The sequence below is a fragment of the Equus przewalskii genome, chromosome 29 (assembly GCF_037783145.1).
Source record: "Equus przewalskii isolate Varuska chromosome 29, EquPr2, whole genome shotgun sequence".
In the NCBI taxonomy this organism is placed as follows: domain Eukaryota; kingdom Metazoa; phylum Chordata; class Mammalia; order Perissodactyla; family Equidae; genus Equus; species Equus przewalskii.
Window position 1 is genome coordinate 29,919,691 of NC_091859.1, and position 24,171 is coordinate 29,943,861.

Consider the following 24,171-nt stretch of genomic DNA (forward strand, 5'->3'; position numbering starts at 1 on the left):
TCAGAGCCAAGGGGCCCTCCAGGGAGGAAGGAGAGCATGAAGCTACATATGCACTCAAGTCTTGGCCCCCTGCTACTCCCTGGGTGGGAGAGAAACGAGCTCCTGCAGCCTCAGGCTCTGAAACAGAGGACAGCGGGGGCTGCCCAGGTCAATGTGGCCCTGCACTGGTGCCGGTGGAAGGTGGAGGATGCTATCACAGTTAGAGCAGGGACTGGGTCCAAATCTCAGCCCTGCCACTTCCTAGCAATGATCTTGCATGATGCCCTCAGCCTGCTGCCCCTCTGCAACACGGGGAATGATACTGCCTACCTCCAGGGAATATGAGGAGGAAGCAACAGAGGCCTGTGATGTGCTCAACCCAATGCCTGGTACTCCATGAACAGCACCAGTCGCTATTCGGTGGCAGGTGGAAGGCAACCTGGGAAGTAAAGGAAACACGCCCAGGTTTGCGCTGGGGCTGAAGGGCACTATGGGGCCTAAGACAGTGGTTCGCAAACCTGGCTGCAAGTTCAAAGTGCCAGTGCCAGCCCCCTGTACACCCACTGAATCCGAGTCGGTGGGGGCGGGCCCAGGCGTTTGTTCAAAGCTCCCGGGAGACTCTCATCGGCAGTCAGGGTTGAGACCCTCTACCACAGCTAAGAGTTGGAGTCAAGCAATGAGAGAAACATACCTGCTAATGGTCAATCCAAAGTGTGTCTCCAGGCCTAAGAGGGAGGCCATCCTGGTTTCAGAATTGAAACAAAAGGTCTTACAATTAAAAACTTACCTATCTTTCTAATCCTGAATACTCCACGTTAATAAAACACACAATGACCAAATTCTCAGAAAGCAACCAGTCTGGAAAAGTCGTAACAAAGCTCAAGTGTTTATTAAGAATTAAAAATACTGTAAATAAGCCATACAGTTCATTTCACAGTAAACTAAACAAACCTTTTTTTTCTTTTCTTTTCCTTTTCTTTTTTTTTTTTTTCTTTTTTGAAGGGCAAGACAGCCGTTAAAGAACAGTACAGCTGAGAGGGGAAGGGAAACGGAACAACTACAGAAAATGCACACGCTCCTCACTGACAGGCGGGGCTCTGCTCGGACAGCAAACCTCTTCACGGACATCATGGTGAAATACGACGACTTGGCCTCCACTCCCCAGGCAGACAGCCCACGCCTTTGGGGACAGCCCTCATAAGACATTTCCTGGAAGAACCCAAGGACTCCCCTCTCAGGGGTTCCAAACCTATGCGTTATTTGGGGACCCCACAAGAGGTGACACGGGTCCGCCAGAGGGCACTCAGCGGGGTGTCGTGCTTCACATTCAGAACCATCTGGATTCTTTGCATAGTTACCTCTGGGATCACGAGATGATTCAGGAGTGGAAAAGACGCCCACCCCGAGGGAGGCGACTGTCAAGCAGCTGATTCTTTTTGACTAAAAACCGAGGGGGGCTTGCCCCCCTCCCAATTCAGAGCTGACACTGATGGGTTTTAACTGGCTTAAAGTGGAAGACAAGAAGGGAGTGACAGCTCTTAAAACTTCAGCCAGAAGTATTAAAAAAAAAAAGAGTAAAATTAATTTTCCTTAACGACAATTAGAAAGAAAAGTGCCTCCTCCCCCCCACTCTTTTTACTTGAAATCTGCCAGCCAGGCAGGGCTTTTGAGGTTAGAGTTAATCTGCTTCTGTTAATCCTCAGCTGAAGCCATCACGGTTCTGCCCTGACACTAGGGACATCCCTTCTGAAAAGCACCTCTGATTCGCGGCGGCCAGGCCTTCAGGAAACCAACCAAAAGCAGAAGCAGAAAACTTGAGAAACCAGTGGCGTGTGGCAATAATCGCAAATAAATTAACCGGGCTCAAAAATACAAAATGCCTTGGTGTGCCAGGTGGTGCCCAAGGCCCCGGAGGAGGGGACGGGACGTGGGGGGAGGGGCGCGAGGGAGAAAAGAACACATTTTTTGGTCATAAGAAACTGGACTTTAAATCCACGCCCTGCCACCCACAGTTCCTTTACAGGTTTTCGTGAATCTTTTCCACTTTCACAAACAACCTATCCAGATCACTTCTCAGGTCATCTAGCAAGCCCTTGGCGGATTCCAGGTTGTTCTCGTTGGTCTCTATTTTCACTGAGTAGGCGACCAAACTGTCCACGGCAGTCCTGAGCATTTTCAAGTCCGATTCCACCTGGCTGACTGAGGCTTTTAGGTTGTCTAGAGAAGAGAGTCTGTCCAGGAAGTCCTGGGGAGGCGCAGGGGCCGCCCGGGCTGGGTCCTGGCCGAGCAGCGTGTGCACCTGCTCCTGCACCTTCTGGAGCGCCTCCACGGTGCTGGGGAGCTCGCCCAGGCTTCTCTTCAGCTCCTCCACGTCGCCGTAGAGCGCGAGCTGGGCCTCCCCCAGGCTCCTCACCGTGCTGGCCAGGCCGCCCTGGTCGCCCTCTGAGGGCGCGCCCAGGCCCCGCACGCGCTCCTGCAGGGCGGCCAGGCGCTGCTCGTGTTCCTCGCTCTTGGCCAGGAGGGACTCCAGGCTGGCGGTCTGCTGCGCGGAGGCCGTCTGCACGGCGTGGACCCCGTCCTCCACGGTGTGGAGCCTGGAGTCCAATCCCCGACTCTTTTCCTGCAGCACGTCGAGGGCATCAGAGTTTCTAAAGACTGCGTCTTCTTGGGGCTGGAGGGATTCGGCCTTCAGCTGGCGGAGCTCTTCCTCAAGTCTCCTGATCTCCTCCGGGAGGCGGGCGGTGGACTCCTCCGCCTGGAGGATCTTCTCCGTGAGGGCCTGGAGGGTGAGGCGCTCCGAGTCGGCCACCTCCTTGAACCTCTGCTGCTCCTGCTTGAGGTTCACCAGCTCTTTGACCTCGGTGTAGACGTCAGACTCCATGGTCTGGAGCGTGCTTCTTAGTGCCTCAAGGTCCTTTTCTTTGGACTTCATAGAGGTTTGTATTTCCTCCACGACTTCCTTCAAGGCTTTCAAATCCTGCTTGTACCCCTCGGAGTCTTCCAGAGAGGCGACCTTGGCCTTCACCTCATTGATTTCCTTCTGGCTCCTCTTTTGGACTTCGGTGAAGATGGCAATGTTGTCGTTGATGGACTTGGTGAGCTCTGTCAGCCTCTCCTCCACCGTGTTCTCCAGGGACGTGAAGTCCCGCTCGCGGGCATCCTTCACCACGTGGATCCCATCCGACAGGTCTTTGAGGATCTCATTCTGGAGCTTCTGCAGAACCTCACTGATCCGGTTGATCTCGCTCTCCCCCTGCTTCACGGCTTTCTCCGTGAGATCTTGTTTATGTTGGGAGCTTCTCAAGATGGACTCGAAAGTCCCGACCGTGGCCTGCAGAGACTGCACCTGCAACCAAAATCCAGACGTTACCTGCTGAGAAGAGCTGAGGAGTTTTACGCAACATAGCTGTATCTCTCTGTGTCTGCCCAGCTTCCAGGTCCCCCCTCTTCCAGAATGGCACTCTAATTTTCCTTGAAGAACCACCCTTCCATACACAGTCCACGTGGTTTGGAGGACCACCCAAAGGGCCCCTCCAAGTGCTCCAGGGGTGGTTTGTACCCCAGGCCTGATCAATCCTCACTTTCTGTTCCCCACCCTCCCCCTCCACCAGGAGCCACAGTGATTAGCCCAGGGATGGGCATGTGGCCTAAGGCAGGTCAACAAGTGAATTCCAGGACTTCTGTTAAAACTACTGAGAAAGAAAACCTTTTTCTGCTGGGATTGCCAGCTATAGGATGAAGGAAAGCCTGAAACAGCTCAGACCAGCACACAAAGAATGCCAGTCTAAGAATCAAGCCAGCACAGAGGGAAGCAGAACCGAGAGACAGCAAGATCAAGTTCTGAAGACACAATTTGAGTCCCTGGATACAGCTATACCTGAAGGAATCTCCTCTTGAACTTTTTAGTTTGAGCCAATAAACTCTCTCTCCCTCCCTCCCTCTCTAAGCCAGTTGAAGCTGAGTTTCTAGCTCTTGCAACTAAAAGAGTCTCACAAGTTTTCATAGGGAAAAATCTGAGGCACACAGAAGACACCCGGCTGGGAGGAAAGAGACAAAGGTTCGGGTCTCTGCTCACCACTTCTAGCTATGTGGCCCTAAACAAGTCACTGTCCTCATCTGAAAATATGATCAGTGGACCAAATGATCCCTTAGCATTCCCTGATTTTGTGAACACATTATGATCCTGTTTGTCACCAGACATTCACTCTACATACATTCTACCCTCAACAGGGTCTGACCTGGGAACCACCCTGGGAATTGATTTAACGTACTAAGGCTGACAATACGGATTAATGACCTGGGCTTCATCCTGACGTGTGGCATGTGGTGCTCCCTGGAAAGCTTGCTCACAAAAAAAGAGAAGAATCGGAATCTATCAAGCCTCCAGCTCTAACCACCAAGTCACAGAAACCGTACAAGAGAGGAACAGCCACGAGGATGCAATCGGCCAAACCCAAAAGGTGGGAAATTCTACAGGACAAATAACCAGGATCCTCAACAATCCAATGGCATTTTTAAAGGAGGAAAGACAGGAAACGATTACAGATTAAAGGAAATTTAAGAGATTGATCAATCAGATGTAACGTGTGGACTTACATGGATCCTGATTCAAACAAACCAAGTGTAAAAGAGATGTTGAGAGAGTCAGGGAAATGTGATTTTGGACTGGGGATTAGAGGATAATCCAGAATTACTGTTAACTTTGTTAGGTGTAAGACACTGTGTTTTGCCAAAAGAAGCAAGGAAAGGACAGGAAAGGGAAGGGAAAGAAAGGAACTCTTATTTGTTAGAAATAAATCCTAAAATACTTTAGGGGAACTAATGTCTCAGTCAAAATTAGATCCTGGTTCACCATCTCCTGGGTCTGCCAGGGCAACACAGGCCCTTCAGGGGCGGAACAGAACCGCCAGCATTTCCTGAAGCCCGGCACCCATGGTGCCCACTGAATCGTCCAGGTAAGGCCAGGCCAGCCGCTCTGCCCCTGCTGCGGCCACTCAGAAGACACGGGCCACTTGCCCATCCCGAGAGCATCTGAGAACAAAAGAGACCAGCTGGGCACCCAACAGGGTGGGGGAGTAGGGTGCTTCAGACTACTCCAACTTCAGCCCCCAAAAAACAAAACAAAATGGGGGAAGGAGGGCCAATGATGCAATGAAACAAGAATAGCAAAAAGCTTATTATTGAAACTGGGGTTCATTATATTGATCCCTTCTTTGACTTATGTTTAAACATTTCCATGATAAGAAGTTAAAGAATAAACAGCATGGGCTCTGGAGCCAGACAGCCTATGTTCACATCCTAGCTTGGATCCATCCCCGCTGTGTGATCTTGGGCAAGTTATTTAGCATCTCTGTGCCTTGGTTTCCTCGGCTGCAGGATGGGAACAAAAATAGTACCAGCCTCATAGGCTTGTCTTGTGAGGATTAAGTGAGTTAATATTTGTAAAGTGGTTAAACTGTGCCTAACACATAGTGAATGATCGATAAACAATAGCTATCGTCTTCATTATTGTTTAGACTTTTTTCTGAAGTCACTCAGAAGCCTGGAGATTCCTGACCATCCTCAGCCCAGTGCCAAGTGAAAACGCCTCAAGAACCTGAACAGACACCTCGGGTCCAGTTCCAGCCCCGTCAATAATCAGCTCTGGGAGCACGAGTAAGTCACACTCGCTCTCCGGGTCCCAAGCTCCTCGCCTTTTAACAAGTAGGTTTCTCAAGTCCCTTCTGGCTTCCACCAGTCTGTGATTTTAAGACAGATTAGAACAAGGTTCTCAGGGACTCCAGAATAGACAAGTTCCCTGCTCAACCAAATATAACCTGAGTCGTAAAGGACACTTGGAGAAGGTACTGGAAAGAGCTCCCCTCTGAAACTAGGTTATTGGCTCAGAGCGCCTGCCTGTTCCACGTACAGCACTCAGAACAATGGCGTGAACAGGGGAGCACGGCACACACAGCAGGGCCGGCCTTCATCAGTGGTCTCTGATGAATCAAAGAATGAATGAATGAACAGGGTAAAGCCTGGTGAAGACCAAGCTGGTCTATTTCCCCTCTGGTCCCTGACTGTCACCCCTAACCTGGGCTGCCTCTTAACAAACAGCTAGGAAGGGGACTAGATCAGTAATTATGGATGAAGTCAAATCCACCCCCAACACTATGAACACAGAAAAGTTCCCCGTATGGATGGTGGTGTGAGTTCATCTTCACACACAAAGACCTCAATATCATCAATATGCAATGAATGCTCTGTTCCCCCAAAATACGTGGGGTGCCCACTAAGTGGTGTGCAAGATGCCAGAGGGAAACTACTGGCTAGGACAGCATCCCTGTCCTCAAGGAGCTCACAGCGGGGGGTGGGGGGGGGTGGGGAATGGTAGCTGACATTCAAAGCGCACTTACTGTGCATCGATAATCAAAGTCCTTCAGAGACATCATCTCATTACATCCTCGTAATAATCTCATGAGGTGGAGGCTCCCATTGATCTCTGTTTTACAAATGAGAGACTGGAAAGTCACAGAGCTGAGGATCAAAATGCCAGAATGTCTGGCTTCAGAACCTGAGCTCTTAACCTCTAGAGATGTGTGTGTTCAAAGTGCACTGAGAGCCTGGAGGAGATGCTGCCTAAACCCGAAGCCCTGACCCCTCGTCCAGAGTCAAGAGGAGACAGTGTAACAGGACCAGAGAACTCGCTCTTCCACAAACAGCGCCACTCTCATTACACCAGCCCGGCCAGGCCTCAGCCTTCTCCGACACCGCTGCATGCCACCCTGGATCCACCAGGGCAACACGGGCCCCACAGAGGGCCTGCAACTGAACCGCCAGCATTTCCTGAAGCCCGGCGCCCACGGTGCCCGCTGAATCGTCCAGGTAAGGCCAGGCCAGCCACTCTGCCCCTGCTGCGGCCACTCAGAAGACGCGGGCCACTTCCCTATCCCGAGAGCATCTGAGAACGAGAGACAGAGGACACCCAATAGGGCGGGGGAGGAGGGTGCTTCAGAGTCACACTGCTCCGACCCCAATCCCCGCTCCACCACAGAGGGTCTGTGTGCGACTCTGAATGAGTAACACAACGGCTCCAGGCTGCTGGCCCATCTGTGAAATGGAGCTAAGAAACGGGACCTGCCTCAGACAGTGGCTAGGCAGCACTTCACAGAAAGCCTGGCCCACAATGAACACATAATAATACTGTAAGTATAAGTCCCTGCTAAGGACCAAACCTCGCCCCCCGCCAAGCCTCATACAGACTTAGAAAGGGCTCAAATTTCAGTTGTCAGAGGACCCATCATTACTCACTCATCAATGCCAAATAACGCATTTACTGGCCACCCCAGAGGCACAGACAGAAGTGGCCACACACGGTGGCAAATCCTAATACTGTTCTGGGTGTGAGTTCCAAGTCAATGGAATAAGCATTAATTGAGCAACTACTACATACCAGGCAAGGCATGGGAAAGATAACAAAAGGAAAAGACAAGTGGTTAAGAGTGTTGTGGGCATTCTCTACGGTTTGAAGCCCAGCCCTGCCACTGACTAGCTGTGTAACCATACAAAGTTACTTGGCCTCCCTGTGTCTCACTTTCCTCGTCCATGAAAGGGGCATGATAATAGTACTTACCTCTTGGGGTTGTTGTGAGAGTCAAAAGAGATGAGTGTACAATAAATACGAGGCACTAAATAATAGCTTGATTACAGGACTGAATTAAACAAGGTGTATAGCCAGGTGGATTCTTAAAAATCTAGACGGAGCCCTCCCCTCACTGCGTAGATGGGAAAACTGAACCCCAGAGAGGGAAGGAATCTGTACACAGCTGCGAAGGAGAAGGGGCGGGGACCAGAAAGGAGAGAGCGAGGGAGGGGCAGGGAGGAAGCAGAGAGAAGACAGCCCAATTTCTTCAACCCCAATTCAAGACCTCCCCACCCCGGCCTCAGCTTCAATCTCTCCTCTCACTACTTCCTAAATGTTACCCGCTGCGGGCAGGGCAGCCACCTGCTGTCCCTCAAAGATGCTCAAGACAATACCCCTGCCTGCGTGTCCTTCATCCCTTCTCTCAACAGTTATCGCTCACCCGCTAAAGCTAGACTGGCGGGACCCTGGCCATTGGACACAGGCTGGGGCCAACTCCACACCCGCTCTCTTCTGAACTCACAGAGCAGTTACTCTCATCAAAACATACTTAACGTGCCATTTCACAAGTAGGACTTGTGTCTTTTGCACCTTCGAGCCCTCCTACGCAGAGCCCGTTGACTATCAGACATCAACAAACATTTTGATTGAGAAATAGGTGGGTAGATGAAAGAGAGGAATCGGAGGAGCTAGTGAGTACAGGCCAGCAGTATGTCTATTTTTTAAGAACGATTTGACATTCAGAACAGGCAAAGCAGGGCTGCCTACTTAATTCCCTTCGAGAAGTCACCTCCCTTGGCCTGAAGCATGGAGTAGGCTGACTCATTCCAGTTGCCCTGCCAGTCTTAAGAGGAAATTCCTAGTCCTGCATACTCCACAAAAGTCGATAGAAACTTGGCAGGGCAGGCAGCATGCTGGGAAAAGGAGGCAGCAGTTCCGGGCTCAGAAGTCGTGGCGGGATTTTTTGTTTCCGTCATGCAACCAACTTTCACTGAGCAATGACACGAGCGGAGGACGGAGGAGGAGGAATGAGACTGAAGGAGCCACACTTGGTGTGGGAAAAACACAGACAGGGTGAAACCTAAGCAACTTTGCGTTGAAAGGTGGGTCCACCCACACCTGAAACAGGCCCTCTGGACCCTGAACTGGGCCTGGCCTAGATATTCTCATGCAGTCCGCTGCTCCCCGGCTGGGGTCTTAACAGTTGACTGAATCTCTCTAAACCTCAATTTTCCCGCCTGGAAAATGGAGTCAAACAGCCAGTCCTCCCTCCCTGCCGGGGTTACTATGAGAATCAGATAATAAATGAGTAAGCCCTCTAAACACCATATAAATGTGCCTCGTGGTATTATTCACCAGGATGACCCAGTATTTTTGGCCCTTCCTTTCCTCTAAAGCTGAAATACACTACTTCAAAAGCCCACGTGGGTACACTGGACCAATAACGGACAAGGGGCCTCAAGATATGTAACATTTCATTTGAACTTCGCAAATGAATAAGATTACTAGCCTCTCCTTCCCCGGGCTCTGGGTCTATTAAAAACTGGCTCAGATGCCTCCACTGGGAGATCTGAGGTGCGGCCTTGCCCGAGGCTTCCAGGGATGCGCCGGCTTCCCTTCCAACCTCCTTTTCAGACAACTCTGCCCATTCAGCGGTTCCTAATCCAAAAAGAATGGGCTCCCCAGAGCCTGCCGGCTTCCTTACAGGTCACCGCTAATGTCCTGTGACAGGCCCTTGGCCCACCCTCCCGGGCCGGCCTGACCACCCTCGCCGCGGTCCATCCCTGGGGGCCGATTCCTCCGCGGCCATTAACAAAGAGGGTCTGGGGACTGCCTCGGATCTAGGGCGCCGGGGTGGGGGCAGCCGGGCCGCTGGTCGAGGAGGGGGCCGACTCTGGCCACAAGGCCTGGGCAGGGCGAAGGGCCCGGCCGGGAGGGCACGAGGCCGCCCGGCTGGGAGTGCGGGGACCGCAGCCGGGCGGCCGGGGCTGGGGGTCCGGGGGTACCCACCTTCTGCTCGACGCCCTGCAAGCCCTGACCCAGCTCGTCCCTCTGCCGGGAGAAGTCCTGGTGGCCGCGCCGGACCTGCTGGACCTCCTCCAGGACGTGGTGGACACACCAGCCCGAGAAGGCGGCCGCCGCCACCAGGGCGAGGTAGAAGAGAAAGTTGAGCGCCCGGCCGAGCCTGCGCGAGCAGGACGCCGAGGACGCGGCGGCGGCGGCGGACTTGGCGCCGCGGTGGCCGCCCTTGCCGTGCGCCGGGGGCTGCGGATGCTGCGGCGGGTGCTGCTGCGGGTGCGGCGCGGGCGGCGGCGGCTGCTGCGGCGCCGGCGGCGGCTTCTTCGCCACGTCATCCGCGCCGCCCGACGGGTGGGCGCCCCTGTCCGGGGGGCTCGCGGCGCCGTGGCCGCCCTTGGAGCCCCTTTGTTTGGCCGAGGGCATGGCGGGCGCGGCGGCGGGGGAGGCCGCGGGCTGCGGGGCGAGCGAGCGGGGCACGCGGCCCGGGAAACTTCCTGGGGCTCCCCGGGGCTGGGCGAGCGGCACGCGGGCGCTGCTGGCGTCGGAGCGGCCGGGAGCGAGCGGGCGGCCGGGCGGGCGGGCCAGGGAGGAGGCCGGGCGCGGAGGGCGGGGGAGGGGGCCTGCCGCCGCCGCGCCGACCCCGCCTCCCGGGCAGGGCGGCCGGCAGAGCCGAGCCGGGAGAGCCTGCCACGCACGCGGGCCCGCGGGCGGCCCCTCCCCCTGCCGCCACGATCCCAAAGAGGGAGGGGGCGGCCCCGTGGGGCGGATGGGGCTGCCGCGGGGGGCGGCCGAGCGGGGTCTCCCGGGGCCCGCCGGGGAGGGTGTCCCAGCGGGGTCTCCGGAGGCCGCGGCAGGAGGGGGCAGGAGGCGGCCGAGATGGGGAGGGCGGCGGGGCTGCGTCTACGGAGGCGGGGGCCGGCTGCCGAGGGGACCCAAGGGAGGGGCTGGAGGGCTGGGTAGACAGGAGCTGGGACTGGCGACTGAGCTGGGGCCACGGGGGCCCCGGGGATAGGCGGCCGAGGTGGGGGTGGCCAGGCGGGTCGGAGGGAGGGGAGCCGGGGGTGACCCGGTGCCGTGGGCCAAGTGCGAACCCCCTCCCTTTTCGACTTGTGCAGAGAGAGGAAATGGAGGGGGGGCGCCCCGGGAGTCCTGCCCCTGGGAGTGGGAGTCAGGGGCGGGAACAGACCTCCCCGTGCCTTTCGGCAGGGAGTTAGGGAAATCCGTCCCCCACCCCCACCCCGCCTTCCTACCCTCTAGCCCGCCACCGGGTTGGGCCTTGTCTCTTTCCTAGGGTTTGAAGGCGGAGGCCAAGAGGGCTGGCTAAAAACCGTCGGCTCGGAGGCATGTTTGAGGAGAGTTAGCAAAGATTCTTGGACTGCATGAAGTCTGTTCAAGGGAACACGTGTATTGATCGTCCCACAGCCCAGTCAGTCCACTGTCGACTCTTTTTCTGAAGCCGTTTCAAGTCCATTTTGTCTTTAGGGGGTCCCGCAGTCTGTCCACAGCCGCTCCTGCGGACAGGCTCTGTGCTGTGTGTGCCGCACCGAGAGGGAGGCAGATCAGAGTTGTCACCCCTACTTTGGTAGAAGGAAATAGGATAACGCTAGGCACTGTGCTTAGCAAGTTTCATATGTTCTTACAACTTCACAAAAACCGCGTAAAGTAGGAATTATTTTACCCATTTTATAGGAGGGAGACTGAGGCTGAGTCCCCACCCTAAATGCTTGGCTGAAGGTCGCACACAGTCATGATTTGAACCTCGGTCTGTGTCTTTTAGAGCCTGTGCTGCTTAATCTCTTCGGAGAGGGAAGGAAACGGGGCCCCAGGGAAATGAAGCAACTTGCCTGCTCAATAGGGCTGGTTGGTGCTGGGGCAGCGACAGACCTCAGCTCCATTCAGCTGGTTTCCTCCAAACCTGGTATCTGGTGTGTGCCTGGCACTGTGTGCTCCTGGCGCTGCGTAGGAACGCTGTTTCTTCTGCCAATTGTATTTTTTAAAAAAAATTCTCTGCCCTTAAGGCCTCGTTCAAATGCCACCTCTTAATGATGCCTTTGCTCTAACACCACCTGATACCTTTCACGGGATTAGAGACAGCAAATAATTGCATCAAGAGGCGTTATGTATGTTAGGTCACTATAGCAAACCTTTGTTGAGGGCCCACTATGTGCCAGGCAGATGTCTGAAAACTACCGCAGTCTCCTTTAAGGACAGGAACCACCACTGCCTATTTTCTCTGTATCTCAGCTTATAAGATGCTTTTAAAAAACTCTGGTGAATGAACGAACACATGTGTGCCTGCCCTCCAGGGGCCTGCGTTACCTTTGGAGAAATGTGCAGAAACGTTTTGAGGGCTAAATTATGTCGTTGCGAATATAAATGTAATTAGAACTTGGAAAGCAAATCATTGGGCTGTACATGAGGAAGTCTTCCGGGGCAGAAAGGTCTTGAACAAAGCCTTGAAGAATGGATTTGCATAGGGGGAGAGCGGGGAGGATATTTTTGTGGCGGAAATGGGGTGAGCCCAGGACACCTGTCTGACATGGGGGTGTGTGCTGCGATGTCGGGAAGAAAGATAAGCCGGGTGGCGTGGGTCCAGGTTGCAGAAATCGGTAGGGGCCAGCCAGACAGGCAGAACAGTCTCTATTATTCTGGGAGGCTGGAGTAAATTATAGCAGGTTCTGGACTAGAAATATAATCATCTGTCCCAGACAGAAAGGAGCGTCCCCACTCCAGCTAAATACCGGGAGCTATAGTAGGAACATCCTAGTTCAACAGGGCACACCGCTCTGACCCAGGCGTGGGGAAAGATGGCTGAGGAAAGCATAAGGCTAACTCATCAGAAGGTGCTAGAAGAATCTTATTTTAAAAACTTCAGCCAAGTTCAGATTGTGTTTCAAATCTCTAGCACACACAAAGGCAATCACCCACCTTCCAACAGTCATCCACGTCGGGGCAGAGCCGTGATAACTTGAGAAGTGGCTTTGGCGGCCCAGCCAAGCTCTGGCCTGGGAGGCAGGAGCCCTGCTTTTTTAGCCTTCGTTCTGCCACCAAACTAACTCTGAACCTTGCGAGGTGTATTTAACTTCCCCTCTAGATTTCAAGGTCACCCCTTCTGCACCTCTAAAGCTCTTTCTCATTATTAATCTGTTTCTTAGAGAAAATAGTCATCTGATTATCAGAAATAATTATTTAAAATTTTTAAAGTTGATTCGGACTGTAGGCCAGATATAAGAATGGAAAGTTTCTCAACTTTCTGCCTCTACTGAGCACTGAAAGAATCGAGTGTAGGGGGACGGCACTGTTACTATTTTCAGTGTTTTCCTCTGTCCCTTTCCGCTGGGAGGTAGTGAAATATAATGGTTAAGATATAGGCTCTGGCATAGACTGACTTGGGTTCAAATTCAGCTCCATGACTGACTAGGAAGTGTGACCTCTCTGAACCTCTGTGTCTTCATCTGTGAGATGGGGGTAATAAGAACAACCTCACCTGGTTGTTGTGAGGATTAAATGAAAGACATGGTCTTGCTACGGGGCGCGTAGCAAGGCTCAGTGAATGAAGGGTGGCTAATACAATTTGCAGAGTCACAGAGTGAAAGCTTCTATGTCTAGAGTTCAACGATTTTCTTTCATCATTATTTTTTGGAGCTCCCGCCACCCCATGTGGTTTATAGACCACAGGCTCTGATGTGTTTAACTTGAAAAAAGCAAGTAGTGTTTTCCCCTGAAGCGTGGTTCCACTGTGGTGGTTGGCTACACCCAGAGGAGGAGGTTGGGAAGCAGTCATGAAGTGTGTCTCCTAGAACAGGAAGGCAGCAGGGTTTCTTTCTGGAGAATTCCATTCTACCCCATTTTCTGAGTTGGCACAGCGTGAATTTAGAGGAAGTTTCCCTTCTTTTCCTCCTGATTTCTTCTCCTCCATCTCTTTTCCACTTCATCCTCCTAAAGTCTGTGGGATGGTCAGGAATGTGGGTAGAGATGAGGAGGAGCCCGCAGATGTTTCTTCCTTTCCCCCAGCTTGTGCAAAGACGCTCCTGAGGGCTCTTGGACTACATGGATCATGAATTCTAAAGTAGAGCTTTGTAAGCCTGCAGCCCTCTTGGTTTTCTGCATTTCAGTTAGAATGCCTAAATAGAAAGGCCCTGTTACTGTTGATGGCCTCGTCTCTGGTCCAGGTTGACAAGACCCCCAGAGGCCAAGGCATGAGCCTGAGTGCCCTGCTAACAGGCTGTGTTAGAGATGGGGGCCTCCTTTAGTTGGCTCTGGAGAGCTAGGACCGCCCCTCCCAGCCTCAGGGGTTCACATTCCCAGGAGCTCCCCAGTATCAGATGCTATAGCTCCATGCAGTAAGGGCATTATTTCTTGGAGTTTGCAGCACCAAAGTGACTTATAGACCACAAGCTTTACTTCACTGAGTCCCAGTTTTTGAGGAAAATAATTAGAGTATCTACACTATAGAGGCAATGTGAACATGAAATTGATTTTCTCCTCCACCTGTCCTGCACGCATAGTCTCCCTCATTCCAGCACATATCCGTCCAGTCGCTCAGGGATCATCCTTCACTCCTCTCTTTCTTTCACCCGTCCCCCCACCCAATGCAATATATTAGCAAATTTAGTTGGCTTCACCTTCAAAGTACATCCAGCATCTCCCTCTTCTCGTGACCTGCACCACTACCCATGATTCAAGTCACCACCAACTCACACTTGGGTTGTTGAAATAACCCCATACTGGCTTCCCTGCTTAAGCGCTTCCTGCCCTGTGGTCTATTTTAAACACAGAAGCTAGAGTGATCCCTGAAAATATGTCAGATCATGTAACACCTCTTTTCAAAACCCTCCGATAACTTTCCAAGTCAATCGGACTAAAAGGCAAAGTTTTTACAGTGTCCCCAATGCCCCCGTGTTCCAGCCCTCCGCTGCCTCTCTGATCCCGTTCCCTCTTACTCGACCCCTGATCACTACTGTCCAGGCACACAGCCCCCTTATTGCTCCTCCGTATGCCAGGTGTGTGCCTAGCTTGGAGGCTTTGTGATTTTGTCCCTTGTGCCAGGTGAACTTTACCCCCAGGTATCCACATGGCAGTGTCCTTCACATCCTCAATTCAAATGTCACCTCTAGGCGAGTTCTTTCTTGACCGTCTTATATAAAATAAGCGCCCAACCCGAGACACTGTATCATTCTTTCCCTTCTTTACATTTCTCTATAGTATTCATTTTCTCTGACATACGGTATTTCTGCTTGTTTGATTATTAGTGCCTGTCTCTTCTCATTAGACTTTAAGTTCCGTGAGTAGGAACTTTATTTAGCTCACTCTGGTATCCCTCATACCTAGAACAGTGCTGGCACATAGTAGGAGCTCAATAAATGCTATGAACTTCACGTTATTAAAATTCCTCTACATAGGGCCTTCTCTTTCATAAGACAACCACAAGGAAGGACAATGGAGGAGAGGAACCCAGTGAGGAATGTTCTCTTAGAACTTCAATATCATGGTGATGGGAATGATGGCGATGATAGTGATGATGATGATGATGATGATGGGAATGATGGCGATGATAGTAATGATGATGGTGATGATGGGAATGATGGCGATAATAGTAATGATGATGATGATGAAGGCAATGATGATGGGGATGGTGATGACAAAGAGAGGGTGATTGCTAACACTGTTAGGCTGCAAGGGAGCTACAATATCACAGTAAATTGACATTTATTGATCACTTACTGTGTGCCAGGCACTATGCCAGGAGCTTAACATGTGTTACCTCCTTCCATCCTCAGTGAGCCTTTGATGTAAGCACAGAGTGGTAATGATCCGTGTAGGTGGACAACTCATACAAGGTGACACAGCTTGAGAATGGTAGGAGTCTGGCTAGAATCTAGGCAGTTGATCCTAGAGCTCCCACTCTCCACTAGCACGTGAATGTACAGACAGATAAGAAGACAATGCCTAGTGTGATGAAATCGCCTATCCAAGGCCAGTCAGCCTTCTGATAAAATCCAGACTCTTAATAAGCATCGTGAATCTCAAACTGGGAAGGACTGGGCAGGGTTGTATCTCTGACACTGATAATTCACCTCCACAACTGCTTCCTCTCACCATGCTGCTGGTGGATGTATGTTTTACCCTTTAGGTGTGTTGTAGGCAAAAAATATATATGTTTTGAGAACTCCTGCCTTAGCATGATATTGAAAAGTCCTTCATAATCTGGCCCCTGCTTCTCTCTCTAGCCTCATTTCTCCCTCGAATCTCTTCCTACCCTGTGTTTAGCCAGACTGGACATTCCTACAGTTTCCCTAATTTGCCGTGTTGTCTCAGGAGCTCGGCTTCCTTGACTGTTTTCTTGGCTCCACCCCTACCTGGATAAGGTGTCCTTTCCTGGTGCTCCCCCAGCTCCCAGATGGGTCATAGCACTCACCATGATGACTTACTGTCATCCACCCTCGAGCTTTCAGGGCAGAGACTGTGATCTGTTCCTTTTCTTATCCCTAGGGCCGGGTAGTTTGCCTGGATTGTAGGAGGCGCTCAATATATGATGGATGGATGATTGGATGGATATGACAGTACCTAACTTACAAGGCGAGGCTTCTCATTCTCTGCAGCCTGCACTGTTAGGGTACCCACTCTTTAGTGGGCGAGGGTTTGGGGAAAGTCTCAAAGTTTTGAAAGTTAGTAGAAGTGGGTATTATGTGGAAATGCAGCGTTTTAAGATAGGTTCAGAGAGGATGTTATAAATGTATGTTGCTAATTTAACCAAAAAAAAATAGACAAAGTGTGTGGATATGATGGATTCCTAAGTGAATGGGATGGAGAAGTTGCTGTAAAAACTCTACTCCGCGGAGACCATTTTCATCCTGTCCCAGCCTTGCTCAAGAACCTCCCATATCTCCTTATTAGAATCAAGCCACAATGACCAAGAGTATGTGTGTGGGACAGGGGTGTGGAAATGATGCCTCCCCTCCCACCTAGGATTCTACTCAACCTACCTCTCCCTGCCCTGCAGCCACCTGCAAGCCTCTGTTCTTTGTTCAAGCTCTTCTCCCCAGCCCTCCAACCTGGAAGTCCCAGCTGCCTCCTTCCCTAGGATAAGCTAGTCCCTGGACCACTTCTCCCCCCTCCACTAGTCTCTCCCTCGTTCGTGTTCCTTGGAATGAGGAGGTGTGGTAAGGATAGGAATTGGGTTTGATCCTATGTGGAAGAGTTACTGGGTTGTGTGGCTCTGGAAAGTTATCTAACTTCTCTAGTCCTCACTTTCCTCGTTTATAGAGTAGGATGAATACTTTGCAGGACCATCGGAAGTCATGAATACAAAAAAGACCACTGTACCTGTCAGTTACATACACGTAACTGTCACTAACATCTGCCAACTAAATCAATCCAGCCCCTCTATAATTCAGAGCATATTTGTGGATTTTCAGCTATAGAAAAAACTAAAATAGTGTCTGTAAACTGTGGCTTATAGTACCAATGGCCTAGGGTTGTTGTGGTGGTGTTTTAGTGAAGTAATATCAGTAAAGCACCCAGCATGCTCTATTTTGGCAGAATGGAGATTATTATGTAGTTAGCATAAAATCTTATCCCCACCAGGCTGTGGACCTCTGGAGAGCAAAAACTTTGTCTGCCTCATTCACTGCACCATCCTTAGTGCTTATTATTGGGTGGATGATTGACACTGAGAAAGTATTTCTTTCATCTGATTCATGCATTGAACAAATTTGAGCACATGATCTAGACAAGGGGGCGACAGCAGTGAACAAAGGAGTCCAAAGGCCTGGCCCTTATGGAGCTTTTGCACCAACAGGGAGACCAGGCAATAGCACATTAGTAAAACAGTGTACTCTAGATGGTGCTAAGGGAGGGATGTAACGTGGGGAAAGGGGAGCAGGGAGGCTGTGGGATTGGAGGGGGGTGCCATGTTAGATTAGGAGATCAGGGAGATTTCTCTGAGAAGGTGATATTTGAGTAAAGACCTGAAGGAAGTGAGGGAGCCAGCCCATGCAAATATCTGGAAGATTCTTTTTCCAGGTAGAGAAGGAGCGAATGCAAAGGCCCCTGAGGTGCATCTGAGGAGCAGAGAGGAGGCCAGTATAGCTGGGATGATGAGCAATTCATCCAACGATATTTATGGAGCCCTTACTATTTGTTGAATAAACAAATGAATGAGCACAATGCCTGGCCCATAGTCAGCTCTCGGCACATGTTGCTGTTATTGTTGTCATTGTCATCGTCACTATTATCTCTGGGTCTCTGCCACCCCCACCACCCAGTATCCAGCCCAAGACCTGGCACCTCGTAAGAGCTCAGTGACTGCTTGGTGAACTGACTTGCACTGTCCTGTGCAGGCTGATGTTCCCTCACCATTAACACCTGGCAATCCCTTCAAATTTTGCTGCACTGGAGACTTACTGTTTCCTTACATTGGCCTTTTGCTCTGAAAATCCTTACGTCTTAAAGTGATAGGAGAACTGTATGTAAATGCAACGAAAATCACTTTGGTTGAATTCCTCAACCTTCAAAAAGATAGACAGGGGAGTCCAGCAGTTTGGATTCTGTGAATTCTGATCAGTCCTGGGCCCCCCTTAGGGGAAGGGCAAGCGCCTGGGCTCTGGGCCCAGCATCCGCATCGGCTTTGGTGTCACCTGGGATCCAGCGGCCAGAACTAGGAGCCTGCTGTTTGTAACTCAGATTAGTCTCTGAAGAGGCTTCTGCCTAGAAAAGGGTAGATGAGAGTGAGGGAGCTCAGAGTTCACCAGGAAACTTTCAAACACAATGATCATCACAGTAATTCAGGAGACGTGTCCAGGATCTGGAAGAGATTGAGTGTCACTCACGAACTAATGAACTCCTCTCTGAGCCTCGCCAACCAGGAGATTTCAAATCTCTTAGAAAGGAGACTCCTTGGTGAGGTAGAATAATCTTGTCCTTTTCTCACAGTGAGGAAGTCAGTATTACTATCTAACTTAAGTCCCTCTTGGTTCAATAATCCTAAGTCTACTTGTTGTTTCTTCAAGTGAAAAAAATACTGTCTCCCTCTCTCTCTTGCTCTCTCTCTCTCTCTCTCTTTTTTTTTTTTTGGTGAGGAAGATTGTCCCTGAGCTAACATCTGTGCCAATCTTCCTCTACTTTATATATGGGATGCCGCCACAGTATGGCTTGATGAGCGGCATGTAGGTCCACACCTGGGATCTGAACCCATAAACCCTGGGCCGCCAAAGTGGATCGTGCAAACTTAACGACTATATCACCAGGCAGCCCCAACCATCTCTCTCTTGATCCATTTCTCTGGTGTCCAGTGAAGGTGAAGCAGACAAGAACTCTACTCATAGAAAACTTTCAATTCAGTTGCAATGTGACTCCTGAGGCACCCAGCCCCTGCAGCTCAAGCCCTTCCATCATCTAGAAACTTCCAAGACACCTGTCCTAAAGCCTGGGCTTTTGCCATGTGACCCATGTACAAAGCAGAAGGGCCCTTCTTTTACTGTCCCAATGTTCTCTCTCATTGTTCCCAAACACACCCTCCCCCGTGGGCAGGCTGGCCTCTTTCTCTCTCCTCTCTGGTACCAGGCAAGTTCCCGTCTTCTAGAATGAATAACCTCTTTCCTCTTCTCCACCCAACCAAATGCCACCCTTCCAGGAAGAGAACACTGGCTTTAGAGTAAAAAAGACATTCTTGTTTTAGAGAAAAATAAGGCTGGGGCCCAGAGTGTTTTAGCAATTGGCCTAAAATCACACAGCTCATCCCAGATTATCAAGAGTCAGGGTTTGAAACACGTGTGTCTGATTCCAAACCCCTCTCCCTTTCCACCAGTCCTTACTGCCTCTTGGATGGATCACCTCCAAGGGATACTGATTAGCACTCAATCCTAAAATAAATATTTGATGTCGATTTGTAATACAGGGTAGCATGGAAAATCAGTTTTAAATGAGTACTATGCAGAGGCTGGTTCCAAAGTAGTTGTCAAACAGAACTGATATCAATAAATATTTGTCAGCTCACTAAATGAATATGAATGCTATGAATTTAAGGCAAGTGGATCTTCTGAGAAGTAACAGTATTTTCCATCCCGCAGAAAGGAGATTCTTTGCTCTGTAAACAGATTTGCATGAGAATTGTTTTTTAATAAAAATGACTATGACTGTGTTATTTTCACAACAGCTGTCCTTGGTTTACAGGCTGAGCTGCCCAGGAGCTGGGATTATCTTCGCTACTGAGCCGAAGGGTCCTCTAGTGGAGCCCGATTTTGCCTTTGCCAAGCTTATGAAGGCAAGGCTTTTGTGAAGTTCAAAGCTGCTCTCCATTTCTCCAAGGAAGAAGGGTTCCTCCCCAAAAAGGGACAGGCTCTTTGAAGGTTTCTGAAACCTCTGGCATTAAAGGACAACATGCACCTCTTTCCATCTCTCACCCTGATGAGTATGTGCATGTTCTCTCTGGCGACGTCAGTCCCATCGGTTCATCCTAAGGCGGCTACGAAGCAGGCCTGGCCTGAGCCGGAGGCTCCCTCAAGAGGAGGAAGGGAGAGTTCATTAACGTCAGGTGCTGAGCCAGGCATCTCATACCTGATTTCCCGTTGAATCATCACAACCCCATTAGGTAAATATTATTAAGTCTATTTAGGACAGAAAAATATGACTCAGAGAGGGCCAGTGATCTGACCCGATAACACAGCCTGCAAGTGGCAAAAATGGATTGAAGCCTATGTCTGCCTGAGTCCAAAGTCCACACTCTTTCTACTCTCCCCTCACAGGCTTCCTGGACCTATAGCTAAATTCAGCTTAGCATTGACACCTCTCTCAATCTGCTCCCTACTTATCTGACTAGCTTTATGCCAGGGAGCAGTGCCCAGGGAGCTTGTAAAAAATAGATGAACCCCGGCCTCATATCAGACCTACCAATGGTAGGGCCCAGGCGTGGGAACTTCTTTAAAGCTCCCCAGTCGACAGGTGTGTCCATCCCGTATTAAGAATCAGTACAATATATGGGCCCTTTATTCCAGACAAACTCCACACCCATTAATGGCTTGCAGCTCCCCCTCCTCCATTTCCCGGACCAGTTCCCTAAACGAGCAACTCCAATTGCCCTTCATCAATTCCCTACCTCATCTCTCCATTGATCAAAGTTCTGTCTGTCATCTTTACAAATCAATCGAGCAAGGAAGACTTCGATAAGTTAAATGTTTGGGAAAAATGACCAATTTAGATGCTCAGCTCACCCCCCCCACTCTATGACAAATTACAAATGAATTAAATCCTTGAATACAAAAGTTTCAAGCCTAGGAAAATAATTAAATAAATGAATCATCTTAAAATTTTGGTGGAGAAATGGAATTCTAAGCATAGAAGAAAAAGGTTTTATTAAAAGGAGAAAATAGATCAGATTTAACTACATGAAAATGTACGACTGCTGTACTGAAGAATAAGGACAGCATAGAGGGAAAATATTTGCTGTAAATAGGACAAGCAAAAGTTGATATATTATTATCTAAAAAGACCATATGAATAGGGTAAGTGCTCTGAAGATAGGAACCCTGTCTATCTTGTTTGCTCTTGTGTTTTCTGTGTCTGTAGATGCTTGGCCTGCAATAACAGATCAGTAAATATTTGTAAGACGAAGAGATTTTTTTAAAACCTTAAAACTCCAGGAGGTAAGTAAACATAAGAGATGAAAATAATTCACAAAAGAGGAAATACGGTTATTCAACATATAGGAACACATTGCTAACCTCGCTTGTAATATAAGAAATAGAAGTATTTAAAATACCAGTGGGTTATTATTTTTGCCTATGAAATTAACTGAGCTTTTAAAAAACTGTACAACATAATGCCAAGGCAGGTAGGGTGAGACAGCTCTGTCATGCTGTCATGGATCCGGCCACTTTGAAGACTAGTAGAAATGAGAACCAAGTGCTGATGGTATTGAGATGGTCACCGTAATGGAAATTATTGGTTTTGTCTGATAGGCAAGTCCCCGTCTTCTTCTGAGAGACCCCAGGATCCTCAGGCAGCACACCTACCCTCTCATCCAAGGGGAAAGCACACAGGTAAAGGCTAGTCAACCCTTCACTGGGATTTTTCAAACTAGCGCTGGCTGGAGGAGAAGCCCTCCTTTTTGTCTCGTTGTGAATCAGTGAGGATGTGACTCTGGAAGCTGCCAGCAGTCATGTCTCTTGAAATATGGAGAGCGTATATCTGCAGATGGAAAAAAATAGGTTGGTTTGCAGAGAGAATCCTGTTGGCGTTAGATTCCCTGGTTCCTGTCATTCCTGAGGTCATTTTCTGTGTCCCTGCTCTTCCCACATGTTGAGGACATGAGTCAATCATCCCCCTCCCTTAAGTGTACACCAGAGTGGGCTCCTTCTGTCTGGCAAGAGCCTATTGTTAAATTTTCAGGAATTTTGTGAACTGGTTATTAAATGGGTTGGAGCTCAAAATGGGCCCTGGTAGAAGTATTTACAGTCACGGGGGAGTTTCTAGCCCGTGGAAATTTGCAAACACTCCAAATCAGGGTTTTGTTTTTTTTTTTTTTTCCCTGGAGAGCCACTTATTAAACATTCACCAGCACACCACTTTCCTTAAGGTGCTTGAGCTGGATTTCTGTCACTAGCAATCCAGAGAACTTTGGGCAATGCAGCCAGAGACGCTAAGAGCACCCAAGCCCACCTGAAACTTCCATTATCCCCACTTTACAAATGGAGAGACATCCCTGGTGGTCCCCCAGGGAGGCAAAACCCCAAGGGGGAGCTTTATTTTTAGCTGGGCTTTAGGCTCTGCACCTCAAAGCAGAACTCTGATGCATGAAACTGTTCTGCAAGGTCACGGCTAGACAATGAAGAGGGCAGCCTTCTCCCCGACCATGAATATGGGGTCAGCCATTGGCAAGGAAAGGTGATCCAGTGCATATCCATAAGTGCCGGATGAGATGGAGCCACAGAGAGATGAATCTCAAGAGAAAGTGCATCTGCCTCTGAGCCTGGCAAGGAGCCCTGGCAGAGGCCAGGAGGGGTCCCAGGCCTGCTTGCCACATGGGAGTTCTGAGAACAAAGAGAATGTCCAGGTGTCCTCCAGAAGTTCATGCTCTGCGGCGTTTCTCTCAGACTGCATTCAACACACTGGCGAGGGAAGCTATACCCGCCTCCAGACCTCTTTCTGCCTGGCGACCCTGCCCGCTGGCAAAGGTGACTCAGTGAGCCCCCGGCACTAGTTAGTCACATTTCTCCTCTTCCTCCTCCTCTTGGAAAAGAGGCAAAAAAGAGACTGTAAGGGATGAGTCTGGAGATAGAAGCCCCTCCTCCGGATGCCTTCTGAATTCTTTTGACAACAAGGAAGAGCATTAAAACTGTTCATACCTTCTACATCAGTGAGTTCATTTCTGGGAATCTTTTCTAAAGAAACAATCCAAGTAAAGGAAAAGGTTTATGCATGAACTTGTTCATCACCAAGTTATTTGGAATAGGAAAAAAACCCTGGAATCCACACAAATATCTAACAATAGGAGAATGATTAAGTAAATTACAATACATCAGTTCCACTTAATGTATCACGGTCATTGAAAATGTTTTGAAGAGATTATAATAAGATGGAAAAAATTCTTATGTTAACTAAATAAAAGTTAGGATTTAAATTTTATCTTCAGAATGACTGGCAATACAAAAAGAAAAAAGGCAAACTAAACTAGGCATTGACTGAAAACTAGAAAGATAGACCCCAAAGGTTAAATTTTCTTCTTTGGGTGGTGGGACTGTTGGTGGTTTTAGTTCTGCTTTTCTCCATATTTTCCAAATTGTGTTCAATAAATTTACATAAAAATGGATACCGTTTATTGAATATTATTCAGTATTTATCTCATGCGAAACACTTTTCACAAATTATTTTATTTAAATTTCACAGCAACCCTATGAGGTGGATACTCTTATTATCTCCAGTTTACAAATGAAGAAACTGAGGCTCAGAGAGCTTAAGTAACTTGCCCAAAGTCACACAGCTGATAGCCAAGATTTAGAGCCTGGTCTGTTTGATTTCAGAGCCAAAGTACACTATCCACTCCACCCTCCTGACTAAGAGAAGAAAATAGATAAATAATTTACATATAATTATATACATAACTGTATATGTATAAATATACAAAATAAACTTCTTTTAAGCAGTAGATCTATCCTTCAAGGCTAGTTCGAGGCTTACCTCTTTCAGGAGAACTTCCGCTTCCTGTCCCTAAGCTCTGGCACTGATGTTTGCTCCCTTCATTGGCTCTTACACTGTCCTACGTTGTCGCCTATCTTTCCAAAGGTCAGCTGTAATCTCTCTGCCCCATAAGATAACATGAGTTAGAAACTCCCAAATTCGTATCCTAAGGGAGGTTGAAAAGCCTCACCCCAGATTGTTACCTGTTTACTTTCTTTTGGCTTCTTCTGACTCCACTGAACTAGTTCACTCAGGAAATGGTCTCACCTCTGTGTCCCTGACCCAGATGGAACCTCAGCCCCTTCCTGGGTTCTACAGAAAACCCACACTACAGGTGCTCTGAACGTGAACATGTTGTCCAAGATATGGGAGGGCGA

General features: G+C 49.6%; 1 protein-coding gene and 2 long non-coding RNA genes across 4 annotated transcripts; 1 reads left to right on the plus strand and 2 right to left on the minus strand.

Moving 5' to 3' along the window:
• Positions 1-846: 846 nt before the first annotated feature.
• CKAP4 (cytoskeleton associated protein 4) lies at positions 847-10,242 on the minus strand. The gene is made up of 2 exons (XM_070600366.1): positions 9,611-10,242; positions 847-3,325 (listed from the first exon to the last, which is right to left on the minus strand). The coding sequence occupies exons 1-2, from the start codon at positions 10,040-10,042 to the stop codon at positions 1,997-1,999; spliced, it is 1,761 nt and encodes a 586-aa protein (XP_070456467.1). The 5' UTR covers positions 10,043-10,242; the 3' UTR covers positions 847-1,996.
• A 9,475-nt stretch (positions 10,243-19,717) lies between these two features.
• LOC139080326 (uncharacterized) lies at positions 19,718-24,161 on the minus strand. Its single transcript, XR_011534760.1, has 3 exons — positions 23,998-24,161; positions 21,631-21,805; positions 19,718-20,118 (listed from the first exon to the last, which is right to left on the minus strand). It is a non-coding gene; the product is annotated as an uncharacterized lncRNA (long non-coding RNA).
• On the plus strand, positions 20,078-23,425 carry LOC139080327 (uncharacterized). 2 transcript variants are annotated; one of them, XR_011534762.1, is made up of 4 exons: positions 20,099-20,210; positions 21,185-21,261; positions 21,577-21,657; positions 22,429-22,554. It is a non-coding gene; the product is annotated as an uncharacterized lncRNA (long non-coding RNA). The 2 variants fall into 2 exon arrangements; XR_011534761.1 differs by lacking the exon at positions 21,185-21,261 and having other exon boundaries at positions 20,078-20,210; positions 22,429-23,425.
• Positions 24,162-24,171: the final 10 nt, after the last annotated feature.

What these genes read in the sequence shown, in the direction of transcription:
- CKAP4 (XM_070600366.1), bottom strand. Translation starts at nt 10,042, where the DNA reads ATGCCCTCGGCCAAACAAAGGGGCTCCAAGGGCGGCCACGGCGCCGCG. An exon ending in TGCAGGGCGTCGAGCAGAAG is followed by an intron (nt 3,326 to 9,610) that starts GTGGGTACCCCC and finishes TTTTGGTTGCAG; the next exon opens with GTGCAGTCTCTGCAGGCCAC.